The sequence below is a fragment of the Podarcis erhardii genome (genome assembly GCF_964252035.2).
Source record: "Podarcis erhardii genome assembly, chromosome: 16".
Lineage (NCBI taxonomy): Eukaryota > Metazoa > Chordata > Lepidosauria > Squamata > Lacertidae > Podarcis > Podarcis erhardii.
In genome coordinates this window covers 33,794,381-33,818,286 of record NC_138514.1, presented here as the reverse complement: position 1 = coordinate 33,818,286, position 23,906 = coordinate 33,794,381, and the positions used below count along the sequence as shown (strand labels likewise).

General features: G+C 44.5%; 1 protein-coding gene across 5 annotated transcripts in view; it reads left to right on the top strand.

The window, feature by feature from the left end:
- USP32 (ubiquitin specific peptidase 32) overlaps nt 1-23,906 on the top strand; it is a 122,346-nt gene that overhangs the window by 20,774 nt on the left and 77,666 nt on the right. For all 5 annotated transcript variants that reach the window (XM_081844044.1, XM_081844042.1, XM_081844041.1 and 2 more), the window contains exon 2: nt 15,482-15,609. In XM_081844044.1, the coding sequence (XP_081700170.1) occupies nt 15,482-15,609 (128 nt within the window). The remainder of the gene's footprint in view (nt 1-15,481; nt 15,610-23,906) is intronic.

Genomic DNA, 23,906 nt, shown 5'->3' with positions numbered 1-23,906 from the left:
CAGGGCAAGGTGCCCATGGGGCAGGGCGAGCCAATGCAGGGCCCGCTGCGTGGAGCCTCTCCGCAGCCTCCCCCTCAGCTGTAGGGTGGCTGAGGCAGTGGGCAGACACAAGCCCAAGCAGCATGGACCTTGCAGGCAGTCCGTCCGCCGCCTCCCCCTCCAGAGAGACGCGTGGCTCAGGCACGCTGCAGCCCCCGCAGTGTGGCGCCCATTGCCCCCCGCCTCACCTGGCTACCAGTGGCGTAGGAAGGGCGGTGCAGTGGGTGCAGGAGTTTTTGGTTTTTTTCTTTTAAAAACACATATTTTTGCCATTTTGTCGTCCCCCTCAGTGATGACACCCCCGGGGCGGCCTGCATCTACCGCACCCCCTTCCTATGCCACTGCCTGGAGTACTTTTGCCTGGTTGGAATGTTTTCTTGAACACCGATCACACCTATTGCTTGCCTGTACGGCAGGTGGAGAGTGCATAGAAACCTCTGGCTTTTGCCTGGCTGGAACGTAGCCTACTGGTGTGTGGCCTTCCTCTTGCTTCCTATTATTCCCACTCAAGATAGGAGGATGCAGTCCAGTTTTTCTTCCTCTTACCTAGAGCTTATAGTGCAGGGAGATTGGAGGACTGGACTGAAAGCTGCATGTGGTTAAAATAACTGATTTGGGGAGGAAATCCAATTTTCTCTTGTCACTGCACCCCTTGTTTGCTTGAAAAGGCTTCACAACAAGTTTTCCAAGGACATGCCTGAACTTCCCCTCCCTTCACAAATTCTTATGCATTCCAAATTAGGGTGGAGCACCCGTAAACAATGCAAATGACAGTGCACTGCATTTAACTCCTCAGCAATCTTGTGAACAAAACATGAGTGTGTGTTGTTAACTGCTGCTGGGTGGTTGCGGGAGCTCTCTCTCTCTCTCTCTCTCTCTCTCTCTCTCTCCCCCCCCCCCCCACCTTGCAGTACTTGAATATATTTGTGGACATTCAGAGAAATCTCCTGAATGGGAAATTCCGCCACAGAAGCAAAGCTTAAAATATGGCAAAGCAATTGTTCATTCTTGTGGATTTATCCTTTCAGATTAACTCTGTTGTAATAGAGGCTTGTTGCTGTTCAGCAGGTAGAATTAATGTTCATTCACGGAATTGCTTTTCCTGGCTTGGGATTCAAGTTCTCCAGGGTTTTCCTCACCCCGTCTGTGAACCCAGAAACCTCCCCCCCGCAAGCATCGCAGTAGTTATTAATGCATTTGTTCTTTGCACCAGGGCAAAACAGTCTCAAGTTATGTAAAAGGAATTCTCTTTCAGCATTGCCACATCTTGAAGTACTCTTGGGCAGTGCGGGTGACTGTATGAAACATGGGTGTTGGTTGGAAAGGTGACAGAAAAAACTGTTTCCTCCATTGACCAGAGCTGGATTCTGCGAAGGAGGCTGTAGAGAGAGGTCTCTTCTGTCCTGAGATCACCTGAGAATTCTCTAGTGCTGCTGCTGAGAATGTTTATTTCATGAAACAAAACCCGTGAATCTCTTCTGTTTCTTCTCTGCCTCAGCCTTGCATGCTTTTATCCATATTCCTGTTCTATTTTCTCATTAAATATTTTTTTTTAAAAAAATCTCCAAACACATGTGCAATGCGTACATAAATTTAATGCTTCAAACTGCCATGTCACAGCATTAGGAGAAGGATGAAATCCAGCAGATAATAAAGTTGAAACCCATCTTGGGATGTGTGTGGTCATCTTATAAAGGAATTAGCAAATATGTCATTCCTGAAGCATACCAAGCAGGACATATGACCTGCTGCCATGTTCCTGGCTGTATAGCAGGGAACTAAAGCAGTCTTCTCTGTATGTGGAATGAAATGGCTGCATTTTCTTGGTATTGGATATGGCATCACTTGTTGAACTTTCTCCCTTCAGATAATACTTTTAAAATAATGTGTCCCCCCCCATCCTTTTCTTTAAGAATCCCAAAGCCTGTCAAGTAGAGCCAGACTCAAAGTAATCACTTGGGGGAGGCCACACATACATCTAAAATTCAGAAACTGGGTGTCTGAGCACATACTGAGCCCCAGAACATGTTTTGAGCATCAAAATGGAATGCTCACTTTTTTCACAAAAGTGGGAAAAAACCCAACTTTCAGTTTTCATATGAGCTCTCTCTGTTGCACATGCCTTTGTTTGTTTAATGTATGTCACACCCTTCCTGCCCAAGGAACACAGGTCTGGTACAGTGTCTAGATTTGGCAAACTATGGTTTGCAATCACCTGTAAGCAGAATCATGACTTGAAGCCGCTTTGCAAGCCATGGTTTGTTCTAACCTGGAATCATAATTCTTAAGAGTGTTGGACTACAACCTGGGAGACCAGAGTTCAAGTCCCCACACAGCCATGAAGCTTACTGGGTGACATTGGGCCAGTCATTGTCTTTTAGCCTGACCCACCTCACAAGGTTGTTGTGAGGCAGGTAAGAGTCATGTGTGACACCTTGAGCTCTTCAGAGAAAAGCTGGGAAACAAATGATATAAAATGAAGAAATTGGGTCTTGGGAAGGTGAGGGGAGCAGGGGAAGTTCAGAATTTGGCATGTTCAGAGATAAGAATACCCTGTTATACATGTGCATAATTGTTAAGCTTGATTGTTGCTTGGTTGAGTTTGCCTTTTTTTACAGACCAAAGGAATTAAAAGATTATGTTGCCAAGCAATCCTAATGCATCCCTCCCGCCTGCTGTTACTTGGCACTTATAGTCTTTAAAGAGATATGCAATTCATTCAAATTCCAAGCAGCTGATATATCCACAGTCACCACTAGCATTTCCTGCATTTCCAATGTGACCTTTGGTGCTTAATCAGGCTGTATTATCTTATGCGAACGATGAGCATTCTTGAAAATGTACAGCACGATATAAATATATCTCTGCCAAAGTTTGAAGTCAAGATCTGTCTATATATCCCAACAGTCTTATTTTATTTTATTTTTTTCAAGTGTTTCCCCCTGCTTTGGTAATATCTTCTCTCTATCCTCCATTCCCCGGGCTTATTTTATATTTTATACCTTGATGATTTCTGGGGGTGGAGAAGGAAATGTGCAGTAAATCAGTTTGGGTTTTGACAAGTTCCCAAGCTGAGACACCAGCCATTCAATAGTGTCCTGTATAAAGTAGCAATTATCTTGTATAAGTAGGACAGAATTTCCTTGGGGGGGGGGACCCTGAGCCGTTGATTACAGAGAAGATAATTCAGTCACCGGAGATTAATTTATGACCCGCAAGGTTGGTACTGAACCTGCAGAGCTGTTACTCTTTGAATAACAGGATTCAGTTGCTAATTTGTTGAGGAATTTGGAATAAAAGGCACGTTAATTCCTCTGGTTTAAAAGGACCTGCTATTCCAAAGCCAGTGAGAAGTGTGTGTTTGTGTGTGAACTGACAAAACACCCCATAGCTACTGAACATGCTTGATCCACATTTCTGCCTTTTTAGGTTTATTTCCTAAAAATGTTTTTTGTACTTGTCTTCTTGATCATGCTGATGCTTCCCTCTTGTTCCTTAATTATCTTTTTTGGCTCCATTTCTGTTGGCACTCGTCAGTCGAGTTCAGTGGAGGAGAAAAGTTCCTTTTCTCTCTCCCCATTCAGCCAGTTCAAACTGTTGATTGAGTAAAGCAAGGGAGCTTGCATTAGGACCCGTAAGTGTGTGAGGGCATGTGTGTAATTTACTCAAGCTAGCATTAAAAAAATATATATTTTGGTTGCCACTTCCTTGGTGACAATCAGCTGGCTGCCAACTCACTGATCTGTTTCTAGACACCCATTTCACCCAGTGACAGGAACGCAGGGGGTGTGGACCAGGCTTTGTTCCTCCTGAAGGAATGGTCTCTAGATTTGCCTTCTCCTTTAACTTTTGTGACTCTCTGCAGACAAATTGGCAGCTGGCCTTGAGCTTGGTCACCTGGTGCTCTCAGCCATCCTCACCCCCCCCCCCCGGTTAATATGTAAACCTGGAGATCCTGCATCCAGATAGGCATGGGAGACCCTGGTTGGTTCATTTCCTTACACCTAGACTTTACTAGAATAACCCAAATTCTACACAAAGGAATACCGGATTCTATTGCCTCTATGATCTCTATTCAGGGATTAAAGGAAGCTACCTTACCTTCATGGAGCATAAGAGTTATAGATGGCTGCTAGCCACAATGGCTATATTCTGCTTCCACCGTTGTAGGCTTCTGAATGTCATTTGCTAGGAATCAGAGATGGGGAGGGCTGTTGTTGTCAGGTGCTGCTTGCAGGCTTCCCTTAGGCATCTCTTTGGCCACTGTGAGAACAGAATGCTGGACTAGGTGGACCTTTAGCCTGATCCAGAAGGGCTCTTCTGATGTTCTTACCCTGAGGCAGACTCCTGATCATTTAGCTCAGTATTGTCTGCTTGTGACTGGCAGCAGATCTCCACGGTTTTGGCCAACTAAGGGTCTTTTCCTCTAACCTGCTACTTAACCCTTTTAGCAAGAGTTGCAGGGGATTGAACCCAAGACCTTTTGCATGCAAAGCCAAGTGATCTCCCACTGCCCTGTGGCCTCTCCCCCACTTGTTGTAGATTATCTGTTGTGTTAGTAAAGCATTACTTGTGTTTCACTATTTACTTTGTGTATTTCAGTCAGTTGCTGCTGTTGTAGCTGTGTAGTAGGTTCAATGTGCAGGACTAGAAATCTTATTCATTCACCCCTCTGACGGCTTAGTCTTCATTTCAATTAAATTTATATGCAGTGGACCCTCTGGATACAAATGTAATTCATTCCAGGGGTCTGTACATACCCCAAAAAATATGCAAGTAGAGGTGCTGTTTCTGTGCACGATTGCAACCTGATAGAGGACTTCTGTGCATGTGCGCTCGGTGAATCCCGGAAGAATACACTTCCGGGTTTGCTGCGTTTGCAATCCGAAAGTTGCATTACCTGAAGGTAAAATAATCCAAGGGTTCACTGTACTGCCTTTCATTCGAGGATCACAGAACATGCTTGGAATTACAGAATGGTCCCAGCCTGTTATGAATGTTATGTGCTGGAAGGGGACCACACATTTTTTTATTTTTTATTTTTAAAAAACCCAAAACCTGGGGCTTTCTTGCAGTGGGGAATGTGGTCAGGAAAATTTGCTATTTGGTCCCTGTGGTTATCGTTCATCTAAAAAATAATAATGCTTACTTAATGTCAGAAACAGTGCCCTTTATTCCTAAATAATTGGAGTAGTATCAGAGCATGGAAGACTGAAAATTGGTTATCTCTGCAACTTGTTGTGCACATACAGTTATGTGTGGAATAACATACAGCTGTGGCATGAAGTACCGTATTTTTCACTCTGTAAGACGCACCAGACCACAAGACGCACCTAGTTTTTGGAGGAGGAAAACAAGAAAAAAAATATTCTGAATCTCAGAAGCCAGAATCCCTCTTGCTGTTCTGGCTTCTGGGATAGCTGCGCAGCCTGCATTCACTCCATGAGACGCACACACATTTCCCCTTACTTTTTAGGAGGGAAAAAGTGAGTCTTATAGAGCAAAAAATACGGTAATTGAATCCCCAGAGCAGAGCAACAACTCCTAAAGCTATCTGGTAGATCCCACCATCACCATCAGCCTTCTTTCACTTAATATACACACATTTGTTTTTATAGCAGATGAATCTTCCAGTTCCTGCTTGCCCTTGTTTATCTTTGGCAAACAGTGCTGAAATAATACAGGCTCGTTTTTTTTGCCAGACTATTTGGTGCCACCTTTCCCCTTGTAGTTTGGCCAGTCCAGGCTCCCTGGAACAAGGACAGTATTCTGTGGGCTTCCCCAGGATGCTCCATCCTCTGCGTGTTTTCCCCTGAGGCTCACCTTCCCTTTCTCATCTTTGTAACCTTGTGAATAGCCAGGCGAAGCTTCTAGCAGATAATCAGCAGGATGTTTTATATATAACACCTGTACTGTATATTTAATGTATTTGTAACCTTCTGTTGGAAGCTGCCCAGAGTGGCTGGGGAAACCCAGCCAGATGGGCGGGGTAGAAATTAATAATAATAATAATAATAATAATAATAATAATAATAATAATAATAAATTCAGCACTGAGTGTTGTTTCCAGTCAAGTCCTACTCAAGTAGACCTAATTGACCAAAGCTAAACCTGACCTTCGCAGGCTTCTAGAGCATGACCCATCATTTGAGCCCGGAGAAAAATACCCCTTGAGTAAAGGCCTATGGGACCCCCACCATCACCACTTGAGGAATCTTCACCACAGATTTCATTGCTTGCTTGGATTTCTTTTGTAAAAGTAAAGTATATGTATTCTTGGCCATGTGCAATCAAAAGATAAGACCAGAAAAGGGCACTGTTTGAATCCAACCACTTTGCATTTGCTTTGTGTCGTGCTTCTGCAACAGGCAAACCTCAGATATTTTAGTTGAGAGGTCAGGCTGTGACAGTCGAGAATCTCAATGGCAGTGGCAACAACTAATGTTTATATAAAATGCATGTGTGTGTGTGTTTATGTTTCTAATCATGTATTTGGTTCCTTATTTTCCAGCTTTTTGAAATCTCATTGGTCTTACGAGAACTTGTTAGAACTACAGTGATTCTCAGTTAGATTTTTAACTGAGGTTGCAGAATTTCTCTTAAGCTTAATAAAGCTCCGAGAGTGCTCAAGCTCCACTGTTCCCTAGAGTGCCAAGGGAGTGGTTCAGTCCTTGTCTTCACTTTAAGCCACCTGTTAAATTGCTGCAAATTTTCCAGCAATGCACACACACATATACACAGAAGTTGAAGTGGACCTGCAGCAAAACATTGCACTCTGGAGTAAGCCCATTTCCACCTAGTCCCCCCCCCCCAATATATTATTTATTTGGTTTTACAAATTTAAAATTATACCACAACACACCCACAATTAGAAGATTCCTCCAAATTTCTGGACTTACCCCTTCCCCTCGATGGGTTCTGTTAAACCTTTTCTATTGCATTTTTTTTCAATAATCCAAGTTTTTTTATAACTCCATTATGTCCATAGCTCTCGATGCATTACAAGTGTTATTGCAGTCCTGCTATTTTTTTCAACTGCTTACAGTAGTCTCCAAGGTAAATTATACCCCCCCCATTCATTCCCACCTAGTTTTTAGTCTCCTTCCGTACCCCTCCAATAGTGAAATCACCATTCTGTGGCTACTGAGCCACAGAATATTTTTGTTATGTTTGCAAACCTTAGGCTTCTCCAAGCCTGCCGATACCTCCTTCTTGTGTGTAGGTGGTGATGTTTTTGGCATACGCAGCCTGAACGTTGGAAATAGATTGCACAGCCTTCCCCCGTCCCTCAGGCCCTGTGGGTGCTTGGTCCCATGCACAAAGCCATCAGCTGCCGAGAGTGGGCTACTTTCACATGGTCATATACTGGCTGAATCCCTGCCAGCCAGTTTGCTTTCTCTTCTGCGTTTTTGCTGGTTGGAGATTATAGAGAGAATGGGAGATCATAAAATGGGCTTTAAATCATCCTATGAAAACGTGTGTTTTGCAGTGCCGAACTAAATCAATACCATTTTTGAGTATGTAAACAAAGCAGCGAATCTATTAAAATACTGTCTGTGAAGAAATTTATGCCAGAAGGGGGTTGGATGCAAATCAAGCGGCTTTATATATCTTCAGCCTATGAATATAAATCAGAGGGTGGCTTCTGAAATGGGGAGGCTACAGAAATTGCTCAGTAATTTCCTCTGTAACAGCAAGAATATTCTTTTTTTGGAATTTCCTCCCATTCCAGCTGATTAACTCAGGGCAGTGTATGGTATCTGAAAGACTAATGGGGGAGGAAGGGACTCCACTGTATCTACAAAATCAATATATTTTGCTTCAATATACTAAAGCGTTGTTGTTGTTGTTTAAACAGCACACACAGAAGCATAGGAAGCTGCCTTATTATACCAGGCCAAACTATTTTACCATCTGTTTCTCCACCTACCCTGCCTGGCAGCAGCTTTCCATTGTCTCAGGCAGAAAATGGTTTTCTTCATCACCTGTTGCCTGATCCCTTTTTAAAACCGGGAATGGCAGGGATTGAACCTAGGAGCTTCCGCATGCAAAACGTCCTGGCCCCTCCCCAGGTTTATTTTTATGCCACTATAATTTTATTAGTCTTTAAGGTGCCCTGATACTCTAATGGGTATACTACACCAACATAGCTACCCTTTCTGGAATTTTGAGGCATGACATCCAAGTCCTACTTTTTTGTGCATTAGAAGTAAATGTCTATCAAGCGTCGTACAAAGCCATCAAGTTGGATCATAGATCAGGACTGGCTACTCCACTGGCAACCATTTTCCAGGGTGTTGGAGAGATGTCAGGATTTGAAATTGGCATTTTCTGTATGCAGTGGTCCTCACCTTGAGTTTTGGATGGCGAAGCTCCCTGGGCCAGTTGTGGGCAAACAGGAATCTAGAGCAAAGCCACCCAAGCAGAATCGTTCCACTAGAGTCTTCTGAGACCATTACAGGTTCAGATTGTGCTTTGCGGCTGAGCTTGCAGCCCTTTCTTCAGCGGGGTGAATAATTGCTTCAACAAACCCCTTTGTTGCAGCAATGTGCACAGCATAAATGTTTTGCAGTAAGCAGCTGCTGTGCTGTGTGCTTTTATTTGCCAGTGATTTTTTTTAAGGAAAAGTGAGATGAATGCCCATGGCTGCAAACCACCTTAGCGCCAACCATAAGGCTGTTAGGACCTGGCATTGTTTGCTTTGTCAAAAGCAGCACATCCCAGATTGCATTTCACTTTAAAAGGTGTCAGAAGTGGAATAATTTAAGTTGAAACGAGAACGAGGCAAGAAAATCTGTTGAGCCATACCTTTTGGGCTCCTATCCTTGACTCTTTTTTATTATTATTACATACAAGGCCCCACTGCCTTAAATGAAATAACTGACCTATCCCTGCCACCCATCTCATTTGAGAGAGGAACAACATAGGAACACAGGGAGCTACATTGTATGTACTGAGTCAGATCATTGTACTGTCTGCATTGAGTGGCAGCAACTCTCCAGAGTTTCATGCAGTGGTCTCTCCCTCCCTACCTGGAGATGTCAAGGATTGAGCCTGGAAGCTTCTGCATATATAAAAGCAGATGCTCTGCCACTGACCCAAGTGAGCCCTTCCCTGATAAGTTCAGCATTTTACTCAGTATACCAGAGCTAGCTTTCAAAATATTTGTTTTACTTCAATCCTATTCAATAATTTGGAAACTCAGAGCAGCCTTTTTTAAACGCCCCAAGTGGTCTGCCATCGGATGTGGATCAGGGCCTCACCTTCTTAGCTTTGGCAATGCCAAAGCACCAGGTGTCTCAGACTAGCTAATAAAAATAAACATGTAACATTTACATCCCACAGTTAAGTGTGGCGGAAACCTTTCCACTGGAAGTTTCTAATACTTCCCCCCCATTGGAATTTTTTCCATTGTATAAGTTCATTAGTAACAATAGATGAATGCCAGTTGCAAATACAACATTGGGCAAGATAGCTTAGTGATAAAGCGTCTTGTGTTGGCTGCAGAAAGTCCCAGGTTCCAATCACCAACATCTCCAAAGCAGGACTGGGAATTTCCCCTGGCTGAAAGCATGGAGGGCCACTCCCAGTAAGCATAGACAGTACTAGGTTAGATGGACTAATGGTCTGACTCAGTTTCAGGCAACTTTTTATGTTCCAGTTTCAAAGGGTTTTTTAAAAGCTTTGTTTACTAAACAAAAGTAAAACAAACATGCTAAATTAAATCATTCTCTAGGGCATCATAAAAATTTTCCCATTCTGAAAAACCCAAATCACAGATATCCCAAGAGTCTGAATGTCTCAAAGAAGTTATCCAGGTTCTGCATAAGGCAATGTAAAGCCAAAGGTGAACAAAAATTGATGAAGGTGGGTTCTGGGATGCCATCAGATAGAAGCAGTTTAAAGGAGCTCTGCGCTATAATTTGCTGTTATATGCCTGGGATGTCAAGCCAGAGTTTGGCATGATGTTTGAATAACATCTGTGTCCTCCTGGATGGTGTAATCCCTTGGGTACTCCTAGTACAGCTTTCTTTTGTTGCTGTCAGATTCCTCATAGTGCTTAGATGGGCGGTGCTCCCAGTTGAGAGAGATCTGTTCTAAATTACATTTTATTTCTATAGTGCATCTGTTTACACATGGACAGATTCCTGTCTCAGGGGGCTTTCTGTCTAAGAATAGACACAAGGGAGCAGACGAAGGGGAAGGTTATAGAAATGGTGTAAGAAAGGAGGAGAAGATGTGAATGTTATTTTAATTATACATACTTGGGCTTAATTACAACAGGGCATTGGGACAAGGGGGTTGTTCCAAAACCTTACCCAGCTTTCATTTGGCAGATGATAAATCTCCATCCTATTAGCCATCTAGGTAACTATTTAAGAGGTAGCATCACCCAGTTCGTGCTGTGCTAGAGCAGGGGTCAGCAAGGCTTAATGGGCATGGGCTGGATCACTCCCACGGAGATCCTCCATGGGCCGGACCAGCGCAGCGCTATACCAGAAATTGCATCTGTGCATGTCCGTGTCACCAGAAATCGCTTTTGCGCATGCCTAGATGCCGAAAATCACGCCTGCGGACATGCACAGACGCGATTTTTGGTGTTTGGGCATGCGCAGAAGCGATTTCCAGAGCCGTGGAAGAGAGCGTGTGGGGACTCACCGAGCAGGCGGCTCAGTTTGGGGGTGGCTCATGGGCCAGTTAAGGAACCCTCATGGGCTGCAGGTTGCTGACCTCTGTGCTAAAGCTTCAAAGATGTTCTGGCTTTAAAGACCCTACCTCTTGTTCCTGGAAGGAAAGGGAGAGCTCTCGCAATGGAACAGATAGTTCTGAGACATTGTTCAGACATGGCTCAACTAACACCTGAGTGTAGCCACTAAGGCAGCAGTCAAGAGAAGCTGAGGGGTTTGAATGCTTTTGCTTGTTTCACAATGGTAGTGGTGTGAGCATCTCACAGTTCTGTCTTGACAGCATCTCCTGCTGGGGTCCTTATGACAAGCAGCTGCCCAGATTGCTTCTCAGCTCAGCACAGTGCCTTGCAGATTGCAGGCATCTTGTACTTCTGCTGCAACAGGGAAGCAACTTTTTGGAAAGACCACAGGCTTGAAAGTAACCTACAGAGAAAGGTCATCGAGTTTTTAAGAAGTTAGAGAGCAGCCGCAGGCTTGCAATATGAACTATTCATGCCCAAATTCCAGACAGCACAGTCAACCCTGGTTCATGAGTTTTGTGGACCAGGACCTAGTGCTTCAGTGGTGTATAAAAGTACTGATCCTGGGTGTATCACTGAATAGTGTTGGAAATCCTGGAAGCCAAGACCCAAGGTTGGGGCAAGTGCCCTTTGGTGAGGAAAAGCCCTGCAGAGATTTAAAATGGCACAACACGCAGCAAAGGAAAAATGTGGAAATATAGGCTGTAAAACCTTCGGAATGTGCCCTTTCCGTTGAATCACAAACTATCTCACTTCCCTAACACAAAGATAGGCCACACATTCAGTAAGTCAGTCTTCAAGGTTTCGTTAGGCCCAGGCTGCGGGAGGCTTCTTAAGGTCAGATTTAATATCGCATTGCACGTGCTGTTCCACTGCAACGGCCTAAAGGCTAGGCTGATAGAAAGCAGAGCGAAGTAGAAGCAGAGGCCTAGGGAAGGAATGTGCAAGGGGATGAATGTGCAAGGCCCAGAAGAATAGGCTCAGCTGGAGGAAGGGTTCACATGCCCAGGAACTGCAGAGGAGGTGAGGAATTGCTTGTTGATTCCATATAATGAGCCAAGTCTTCAGCTGCAAGTTCTCCCCCCCCCAAAAAAAAAGTGCTGTACGGTTTGAATTAAATCTTGATGGCACTGCAAGTTGGTACATGAGGACGTAATGATGTATGTACTGGAGGATACAGAGCTCTCCCCCCAGAACCCACTGCTGTTCTTTAGCATGATTCTCTCCACCCCACTACTTTTCTTCTGCGTGGCTAATATGTAAAGCATTTAGAATGAAAAGTCTGTGTGGTGTGTTTTTTTTTAAATTGCAGCTAGCTAGGATGCAAGGCCAAGTTGGAATGGCTGCAGCAGCATGCGCCCTATTAATTATTAAGGCAGGTAAATATTGAGTAGGAGTGCCCATTTGGCTTGATGAATAGGGAAGAGGCTTGCACCGTGGAAAAGAAGTGATTTTATTGTCAAGAGTCGTTTGTATCACTTCTTGCAATGGGATCCATTTCCCTGCAGGAGAAGCAACTGGTGGATGAATGACAGGGCTGCGTCCACACTTAAAACTAAAATGGCACGCTCAAGCCTTTCAAAATCTCAAGCGCTCCATGTACTGCAGTAGGGTAAGCCAAATCCCCAAACCTGCACAATACCTTTAAAACCGATTTGAATAATTAATTCTGCTTCACTAATTATAGGGAGGAAAAAGAGACACATTCCCAGCTACAGGGCATCTGTTTTGAACAGCCACTGACTGTGCATTTACCATAAGGGCTAGTAATATATATATATATATATATGCTTTCGTATATATATATATATATATATATATATTGTTTGTGTGTGTATGCATGCATGCGCGCGCGCACACACACACACACACACACACACGTGTGTGCGCACGTGTCTGTCAGGTGAATTTGCAATTCTGTATTCTGTGTGTCTGCATTTTGATTGCTCTTGGGAGATAATCTAGTAGCCACTCTATACCTCCTTATGTTTGCGTATTGTTGCCTTTCCAATAGAACATTTCCTTCATATTGTAGAATCAAAAAACAAGCTCTTTGCAACATAGGAAGCTGCGTTATATCGATTCATGGTGCATTTACCCCTACTCTGAACTGATAGCAGCTTTCCAGGGCATTTGCCTGTGAAGGGTCTTTCTCACAAACTGTGACTTGATCATGGAGATGCTGGAGATTGAACCTTCTACATGTAAGGAATGTAGTGTGTTGCTGAGCTTCTCCCCCTACCTGCTGTTGCAGCCTCGCATTATTGAAAGATTCCGAGCTTCACATTTGAATGGGGTGATTGGGGGGTGAGGAATGTCCTTTGTGCCAGCACCAAAGTTTAGCTACTCCCTTTTCCATTAAACTCAGGAAGAGAAAACATTTCAAATTCAGAACTGCTGGCACTAGACTCCAAGGTTCATGGAGCTATTCCACCCTGACTGCAAAACAACCCCCCACCCCACCTTTTCTTGCTGCTTTTGTGTATAGCACACTCTTTCTCTCTCTATATATAAATATATATATTGGAGCAGACATTCAGATGCTAGCATTGCAACCGGCCTCCTGGAAACAGACCAAGTTCAGTCAGGAGGCTTGATCTTCTGGCTGGCAACAGATGAGGGAGCTGGGTGTACAGATTAGAATTTGTCCCCGGGACTTGAAATCTTTCTATTGTAGTTGCAGACAGTCTTGTGAGAGCTGAATACAGAACACATGAACCTGGCAGCCTGGCGCTGCCATTTCCTCACCCCCAGGGGACGGGCAGGGGAAAGAGAGAATCTATTCCTCTTGACACAGCATTTGAAGAGCCTGATAAATAACTCCAAATCTACCCCCACTAACAATATTTATGAAGCTTCAATTTTTAATTTGTTGTAAGAGCCTCACTCTGGGAATGGGGGAAGCATTCTTGTGCAGAACCACGCAGCTCAGAGCTGGGCAACGTTGAAGGTCAGCCTGGCAAATGTACTGCAAGCTGGAGGGACCTACAACTGATCTAATTTACTTGGGGTGGGGTGGGGTTGAAATGGATGCGGTGTGCACAGAATTCTCCTAAATATTTCTGATGCTAGATACTAGATCTTAGGCCCTAATGCAGGGATGAGCGAGCCTGTCTATATATCCTTAGTGGTCCACAGCCATTAGCCCCAGATTTGGGGGGGGGGGACCACAGTTCCCAGCTTCCATTTGCAACATGCTCAGGTATTGCCAGGGAGAAACCCCATCTGAAGTCACAGAGAACCACTGTCAATTAGTCAATCCTGAGCTTGATGGCCCAGTGGCCTGAGATGGAATGGGGCAGCTTCTAGTGCTCCTATAACATGACAACATGACATGCTTCAGCAGCAGACATATCAACTGTTTTGTGTACTTGTGAACATTTGCTGTGCTTCATTTAACCCGGCATTGTGCCCAGTGAGTTCAGGGGAGGGGGTGTCACATAACTCATTTTGGAGCTAGCAACCATAGAATTGCAGTTTCTTCTCCAAATGGGGATGTGTGGTAATTGTTGGCATCTTGGAACAGGAACTTTGGGTCCAGGAGGAAGTCATCAGGCAGCCGTCACATGGTCACAGATTGCAACTGCAAACCAGAGGAATATTTAGGGCATTTTTGTGTTTGTGTTTTCAATGCCGCTCTATTCCCTTCTAAGAAAGCCCTTCTTAACAAGAGCGGAATCAATTTTGAAAGCTTATTGAAATGCCAGGCAGTGACAGGAGTCTTTCCTGTTGCAGCAGTGCAGCTTGCAGCTTGGTAGAGGAGTGGGCTTTTTCTGCTCTTAAATTGTAAGGAGCAGCAAAACTCCTGTGAGTGTTATCCTTGAAGCATCCCACAGTGTTGCTTGGTCTGGAGGTTTAAACAGAAAGTAAAATGGCACATGCAACAAAGAGGGAGTAGTGCTCCACCCACTGGTGCTTCTATATTTTGGGGTCTGTGCTTTTTAGTTTTACATACAATGCCCCAGATGAGTGTTATGGGAAAAACAAAATGGCAGCTGCCAGTGGATCGACTGCCACCAGAGCCACATATCATTGTTTGGAGGAAATATGACTTCAGTGCTGTCAGGGAACTGCCATCAGCTCAGAGGCGAGAGGTGGAAGGGCAGTTGGGTTACAGGGAGCCTCCAAAGATCGTGAGAAGCAGCACTTCCTTCATGGAGGAGGGAAGCCATTCCTCTAGTGGGGAAGGGGTGCAGGGCTTGGAGGATGCAAGGGAGAGCCACAGCATTGAGCAGGAGCAAAGCAGGGGGGAGGGGAAGCAGGTCCCCCTTTGCCCACGCCCTCTCTGTGCAGTCATTTTACGTGCAGAGAGGGGAAGCATAGGATGGGGGTCAAGAGACTACTCTGCTGGGGAAAGTTTAAGGACCGCCCACTCCCAGATTCTGCTAGTGACTGAGTAAGACATGGAATTGAGACGTCCTGCACTGTGAATGTTTTTGCACTGATAATAAAGCCTATGAAAAGACCAGTGGGGGTCTTGCCCGTTCGCCCTCGAGCAACCACACCGGCATACATAACAAGTGCATGGGGCTTTCTGGGACATGGGGGCTGCAGGAGTGACCAGGGAATTCTGTGTGCTGGTGATGGGTGTGCATTGTTTCTGCAAGAATGATATTCTTCCAATAATCTTAGCAAACAATTTCATTTAAAAAAATCGGCCGACTTTTCTCTGAGTAAATTTCTTGATTACGGAGTATGTACCTAACTCTTTCCCTCTCTGCCCTCCCAATGCAGTTACAGATGTAGAACTGAAGCGGCTGAAAGATGCCTTCAAGAGGACCTGCGGACTCTCATATTACATGAGCCAGCAGTGCTTCGTTCGGGAAGTGCTTGGGGATGGAGTTCCTCCAAAAGTTGCCGAGGTAATTACTGATTTCCTTGAAGTATTGGGGGGGGGGGGTTGTGGTTGAGTTGCATGCATTCAACTTGCTCTGGAAATGGTTGCTCAATATCTGTAGTCCTTTATAGCCTCACACCAACCAATATATCAGTCATAGTGTCTCTGCTAGTTAGTCACACTGATATGTATGTGTTTATAACATGGTGTGTTGCTGTTTTGTGAAAACTAACAGTTGTAATGCTAGGGCCTGTATCAGCCTTCCCTTGGCCTGGTGTTCTTTATATGTTTTGATCTACAGCTCCTGTTGTTTCTAGCTGTGGCTGATGGGAATTGTAGTCCAGAATGTCTCAAGATCAGTAGCAGGTTGGAGAAGACTATAGACACCTGCTTCTGCTTGCTTCAGGCTGAAGACAGCTGCAGCACAGAACATCTGGAGGGCACACTACATTAGGGAAAGCTGAACTTATATGTGCTGGACAGTTCTGTCACACTTCCTGACCAAGCAGTGAGTCACAGGATGAAGGGGTGGGATGGTGCAGATAGGAGAGAAGGTTGGGTTCTCAATAGCTGGGGTCACCAGGGAGTAGGTTTATACCTCCACCACAGCAGACCCTTTGCTCAAGAAGTGAGAAGTAAGTAGTTGCCCTTTACTGCTATGGAGAACAGTAGAGTTCTGTGATGGCAAAATATTGGGTGGGAGGAAATACCCCTGCACTGAGAGAAAGGTGGTGGTGAAGGCAAAATCTGTGCTTCATCCTTGCACTGAGTGACCAGACACAGTTAGGAATTGGGGGGTGTTTTGTGCTCAGTGTGTAGAGAATAACTGCACTCCACCACTGGGTCCTTCTAGTATACAAGACCCCACAGGAAGCTGCCCTCTGCTGAGTCAGACCATTGGTTCATCTTGCTCAGTATTGTCAACATGGACTGGCAGTGGCTCTCCAGGGTTTTGGACAGGAGTCTCTCCATCTTTGTCTCTAGTCATAACAACCATTTCTTACCCTTATACTCCGGATGTACAGGGCTGTCTTCAGCAACTTCATCATTTATCCATCTCTGTTATCCCGCCACCCACCCAAAAAGGGCTCACAAATCTACACCTGATGTTTGTATGACTTGAGGTAGTAAAATAGGGCAAAAACCCCCACAATAATTTCTACCTTCTGCTATTGTTTCTTGTTAACGTTACTCCCTTCTTTTCAAAATAAAGCTCTCCTAGTTCTGTGGCCACGAATATACATTTAAACGAAAAATTAAGGAGAGTGAGGAGGAGAATTGGGCAACTAATAAACTGAATTAATAGTAGTGGGGCCTGCAGCAAATTGTTGCAGGATGGAGTTCTGCTGATCAGGATTTCAGCCACTCTGTTCCATTTCCCCCTTCCTATAGTTCTCTGTTCCCCACAACTGTCAGTCCGCATTCCATGGTCACTGGGCATGCCCATTCTTGACTGGGTTGTTTGTTGGTTTCCTGCCCCCCTTCTGCAAATCTTGGGGTGTGTCCCCCCCCCGCCAAAAAACAAAAACAAAAACCTTCTTGCTGACAACTTTCCTCTTCCGCGTGGGTGGTGCCATTTTGGCTGCGTAAATGACGACACTCAGTGCCTGAATGTCAGAAACAGAGGGGATCATAAACAGCTCTAGGGCTCTCCTCCCACACTTTTGGGAAAGGTATATTTGGTTCATAAATAACCTGCTGTGAAAAGGGAAGGGTGTCAGGGCTGATCCTAGTTGGGAAAACAGCGGCTGACGCAGATGGTGGTGGTGGCAGTTTTCCTCGCTGGCTGCTGCAGCTTCTCTAAGGAAATTACCGGAATCATTGAGTCTGATAGAATACTATGTTATTAGCTCCTCACCCCCCATCTAAAGATGCCCTGTGTGGCAAAGAATAAAGTGGGGTAGCAAGTTCTAGGCCTAGGGAGCGGCTCAGAACATGGAAATTGGTGGTTGAAATGAAATATCCCCAAAACATGAAGGCAAAAGTAAAGATGAACAACATGGAGGAGTTGAAGAATGAATTACTTAGAAAGTGATAAGCAAGGTTATAAATTGGATACAAAAAGGCAGTCATGAAAGGTAATAGTAAAGGTGTAGCAGCCTCATAGTTCCAGTTGCAAACAGAGGAAAGAAGTTGAGCACCTGAATAGAAAACTGGCCTAAAAAGCCTGAGATGAGACGCAAGTAAACCAGCAAGAGTTGGAAGCATTATTGGGGAAGAGATGTGGTTTTTGCATACCAAAGGCTCTGGTTTCAGTCCTTGGCATCTCCAGGGAGGGCTGGGAAACACTCCTGTCTGAAACCCTGGAGAGCTGCTGTCAATCAGTGACTGTTGACCCAGGGGTGGGGAGTCTCTGACCCACCAAGCAATGTTAAGACTCCAAATTCTGATCAGCCCCAGCCAACATAGCTGGTGCTCAGGGATGCCGGGAGTTGCAATCCAGCAACATCAGGAGGGCCAACAAGTTCCTCCATCCCTACTGTTGACAGTACTCAGAATCATAGAACTGTAGAGTTGGGATCCTGAGGGTCCTCTTGTCCAACCTCCTGCAACACAGGACTCTTTTGCCCAATGTGGGGCTCAAACCTGTGAGCCTGAAATTAAGAGTCTCTTGCTTTACCAATGATCCCAGCTTGGTTAGATAGTTTGTGTTCCTAAGAAAATATAATTGAAGCAGGAGGCAATGAGACTGTTGCAGAAGATGCAGAGGCAAAATGGATCAGAAGTAATTGACAGGCAGGAGCTGTTTTATCACAGAAAGGTAGTGCAAAAACCAGAGGCAGTGATGGAGGCCATTAAGGCGGAAGGCAGACTTAGCAAAGACTTGAGTGCAGACAATGAGGAGAGGAATAAGAGGAAATTAATGGAGAAAAAATAAGCTTAGTCCAAGAGGGAGTGAATAAAAGCAGGCACTTTCAACAAAGAGCAGCTGATGCAGATTAGTGCTGCAGTTGTTCAGTGGCATTAACAGCCTTCCTTGCTGTTCTGTATCCACACTGTCCTTTTCGAGGGGAGCAGATATAATGCTTTCAAAAACACTGCCGTGAGAGAAATCGCCTAGAAGTGACACTCCCGTGCCTTTTAACAGGTAGAAATGTAGCAGGCGAAGTCTTTCTCATCAGTAGCCGTTGATTTTCTAATTATCACAAGGTCTTTAAGTACACAGGAACTCCACCAGAGAAAATAAGTGAAGTGCGGCGGTGGCAGGAGTGAGCCAGCAGTAAAATACACTGAGCTGGTTGTTATTAACTCTGTATTAGCCAAATCAGGACCTGCACAGGAGTGCTAACAAACACTCATCTCTGGTAGGTCTTGCCCCTGTGAAGCAGTTGCTGAGACCGAAGGTCCCCACCTCCTTGCAGCTGCCTAAGTCCCCTCCTCCAGAGTTTCCCCCAAGCAATCAGACTGCACCTGTGTGAAGCTAACTTCTCCTCTGCCCTCTTTCATGTGTCTCCTGGTTCTGGTTCTGGACATCAGAACCAAGCTCCATTGCAGCTTTCCAGTTTGTGTTACTCAGGGAGTTAGAATGATCAAGCAGCATGCACCAGCACACTTCATGCAGCTCATTCCCAGTAAACCGTAAGGCAGAAATCCCGGCTTTATGTGCCATGTGAACACAGTCTATATGTGTTCTGAGTATATCTGGAGCACAGATCTGTGCCATCCTTGCTGAACCTGTGGAAGACAACAGATAATCATTTCAGCATAATAATTATTTTCCCAGCAAAGCTAGCTGAGCATGTTTCTTAAAAAATGCAGCAAGCAGCAGTGAAAATGGCAAAAAGATTTCCCCTGTTTATAAAACATTCATTCTTAAATGTTTAAACTTAAAATAACAATAACAACTCCCTTTCATTCCCAACTGTCACTAGTTTGTAATGTGTCCTGGTGAAATCACCATAAGGTAGAAGGAGGTGGTGCGTTTTCAGGGCTGTGTGTACTGTACCACAAGAGCACAACAACTTCAGTGTTGTGTGTGCACTGTTCAGCCTTGAAAAATTCAGCTGTGCATTAAGCCGTCCTGTATTTTCCAAGCCCGCATGACTGAGAAGATATGCACGAAAGCATAATGACCAATATCTCAATCTGGAGAGGTGTTGGAATAAAATTTCCAGCTTTGGGGCATGGGCCCTTTCTCTCTCCCTCTATCAAATTATATTTAGGAGAGACGTTAGATAACAATCCAGTGCTTATGTACCTGGTGGTGTCAGTGCTTACATATTCTGCATTTTGCAAAGTGGTCAGTAATCTGGAGGTTTTCCCCACACCCCTTCTGACCTTGGAGGCAAAAGGGGCATGGATGACCCATCTCCATAGCATCGCACGCTGCAACCTTCATTCTGCTTGATAAAGTGGTTCTCTGGTATAACCAGCTGTTAACCAGGACCTTCACCAGAACCACATGATGCAGTCCATGCAACATGAAACAATTTCCCCAATAAAAACACTGGAAGTTCCTTTTTTCAACTGTGGAAATTTTCTGGGGGCTCCAACCACAATATTTGGGTAACTTTAAGAAATTACAGATAGGTAGCCGTGTTGGTCTGCCATAGTCAAAACAAAATAAAAAAATTCATTCCAGTAGCACCTTAAAGACCAACTAAGTTAGTTCTAGGTATGAGCTTTCGTGTGCATGCACACTTCTGAAGCGTGTATCTGAAGAAGTGTGCATGCACACGAAAGCTCATACCTGGAACTAACTTAGTTAGTCTTTAAGGTGCTACTGGAAGGAATTTTTTTATTTTTATTTTTCAGAAATTATTCATCGCAAGAAGAGAACTTGAAATTTATAGAATCTCTGCAACTGGGTTTGAATGGTAAGCAAGTTACTGGGACTCGTGGCTGTGGTAGAAAAACCTGAAGGGGCAGGCAGCATCTAGTAAGGGCTCAGAAAATGTCAGAAGCTTGTTCTATATAATTTTAAAACCCATTTCAACCTGGAGGCCATCTGTGATATATACAGCTATTGATTTTTCTGGTACGAATGATTAGGTATCTAGGCATCTCCCATTAAGTGAAGTCAGAACTAGGCGCAACCTATTTCTATCAGGTGAAATGGGCTAATGATTTTTTTTGTCGCTTGAGAAGCAATTATTGATAAGACTCTGCCTGCATCTTTTGCAGATGCTGTTGCACATGTGCACAAGAATAAGGATTTGAGAATAAATACTGAGTGTCCTCAGAGGGATACAGAGCTCTAACACAGGACACGACACTAAGTAACCTTCAATTCTACGTTGAGTCTGGTAGTTGGCACAGACTTTGGACTTGTGAAAGGCAAATCAAGTTTCTAGGCCTCATTATTTGGAGGAGAGGTTTGGAAATATACACATGGTTATGGCAGAATAGGATTAGGTTCATTGTAGTCGAAAGGAAGTGTAGCATTTACTGTTTCTCACTTAACCATGCCTTTCCTTCTGCCAAATGCGCACACACAAAAGGCAAGATTCTCCAAACTCTGTATGTTGCCATATTCTTGCTTGGAAAGCTAACAGATAAATATTTTTACATACTGGGGGGGGGGGAATGCTGGATTATTAGATTGTTGATGCAGAATATTACCTGATTTGAGTCCAGTGTATGGAAGCATGCTTCATACCAGAATGGAATAACTTTTCGAGCTCCCAGGTTGTTGATATAAATATTACTAAATAGCACAATAGGTGTACATACATGGCTCTACATAGAGTAACACAAGCAAAAAATGGGTCCCTCTCTCATAGACTTAACCTAGTGAAGGGAGAGGCAAGAGCAGTGGGTCTGAGTAATATGCCATTGCATATACTTGGCCTCATTTTGGATTTGGGATGGAGGCCAGGAGTGTTCAGTCAGGGGCTTTCTAGGAAAGGTGGGTTTTTTACATGAGGGAATTTAATAGAAGAGGGAGCAGGAGTGCTGGGCACAAAGAACTACAAGGTGACTGTTTTTAGTTCCTTTTGGGAGCCAATTTCAGAGTTTTTCCAATGCCGGTGTTTCCCAAGACTAGCCACATTTCCCCATAACTTGCCACTGCCTTGCTTCAGCTTGAGATGAACGAGGCAGGTGGACATGGGGGCTGCTGAAATGAAAGCTGGCAGTCAGGGGATTGTGTGTGTTTGAATAGAGCTCATGCCAGTTGTTTGGGCTGTTACACTAAGGCAGGTGAAACCACAACTCGCACCAGCCATCATGCCTAGTGATTGGGGATTATGGGAGGTTCAGTCCAGCAACATTCCTCCGAGGACAGAGACACCAAAGCGGGGCCTTTAGTCCTCTAAATTAGGGAGCATTGTGTTCAGTGTTTACCTGTGGATCTCATCAGATGTTGCATGTTTATATGTACAAGCCTCATCTGAGCCTTAGTCAAGCTTGGCTGCAGTTTGTCCCACTGGTGTGGTGGTAAACTTTGAAATGTAGGTGTGCTTTGTGACAGCGCTCATAGCCACACCTATTCTTAACACTATACAAGAGGAGTGTGGAACCTGTGACCTTTAAATGTTGTTGGACTTCAACTCCCCTCACCACTGGCCAGACTGGCCAGGGCTAATAGGAGTTTGGAATTCAACATCTGGAGGGCCACAGGTTCCCCATCCTTGTTATATAATGCAGATTAATTTTTGACCAATGCCAACTTTTTTCACCCCACCCTTTTAATTTTTTGCTTAACATCCAGCCTGATGAAGAGTTTTGGTGGACTCAATTGCTTGATTGCTATTTTGTTCTGCTTTGGTTGGTTGGTTATAATGAAGGGATTTTCTTTCCAGTTGGCGGTTTAACTCTTGGCTAATATAACCCACCTCTTTCTTGGGAGTTTATCTCCCAAGAAACTTATTTATTTGGGATGCAGAAAATTGTCAGATAGCTCTCTGGGAGATGTTGATGTCATCCCTGTTATGAAATAAGAAGCTCCTCTTCATCCCTGTTCCACTGCACCACTGGTTTACCCCATCATTTTAAAGGCATCATTTTCCCAAATATCTGTTGATAGGAATACATTTATTTATTTCTGAGTTCAGCTAGAAGGTATACTTCACTTCTGCACCAAAATATGCTTTTATTTTTAGAGTATAGGTGAATACCTGCCCTACCTGCCCTCAGATGAGCACCTTGCTTATTCATTTATTAAACTGATAAACAGCCCTTCATTTGAGGATCACAGCGGTTTTGAGTATAAAAACATAGAAATGCACAATGTGATAGCAAAGAATGACAATACCCCCTGTTTAAAAGGCCATAGATTATTTAAGCACTGAAAGGCCTGGCTATAGAGGAATGTTTTCACTTGATGTCTAAAGGTATTTACTAAGACTCCAGGCGAGCCTCCCTGAGGAGAGCATTCCACAGATAGGGTTTGGTTGGCATCTATCTTGGGAGACAATGGAACAGTCCCTTCAGGAGCCACCACAGAAAAAGCCTATTCTCATATTGCCCCTCTCTGGAGCTCTCATACTGGGGGCACACGAAGAAGGGCCTCAAATGAAGATCGCAGGTTCCTGGTTAATTCATATTGGGAGAGGTGGTCCTTGAGGTATTTCGGTCTTGTGTTGTTTAAGCTTTATAGGTCAAAACCAGGTTATATGCTCAAACCGTCTTGCCCTGGTGAGCAACTTTGCTGCCATATTATGCACCAGCTGAATTTTCTAAATCTGCTTTAGAGGCAGCCCCATGCATAGTGCATTGCAGTAATCAAGCCTAGTAGTTACCGAACATAGACAACAGAAATTAGACTATCCCTGTCCAGATAGGAGCACAGCTGTTTGCCCAAGAGAAGCTGATGGAAGGCACTCTGTGCCACCGAGGCCACCTGAGCCTCAAGAAACAGCAGTGAATTTGGAAGTATGCCCAAGCTATGTACCTGTTCCTTCAGAGGGATTGTAACCTCATCAAGAGCAGGCATCCATCCTTTCTAGGGAACCCACCCACTAACAGTGCCTCTGTCTTACCTGGATTGTGCTTCAGTTTGTCACCTTGCATGAGTCACTGTCTTAGGGATGCTGCCTCACCAGGAGTGACTGAATAATTTTCCTGCACCTGATGGGGTTAACGCATAGGATTTTTTCCAACCTTGCAGGAGGTTGTTGGACAGAGGCCAAGCCAGAACAGCAGCTCACAAAGAGATTCAACGGGCAGCCTCCTTTTCAGGGCAGGGCATTCTGCCTGGCCAGCACCTTGACAGTGATTGAATGATCCAGTCACGATTGATGTAGAAACATGTCAGAATAGCTGATCGGAAGGATGGAAGATGAGCAGGGCGTTGGGTGGAGACGTAGCGGACAGCCTCCTGTGCGGCTGGGAACTTAGGGCTGCCAGAAGCTGTCGGTAATTTAACTCCTCGCAGCACAC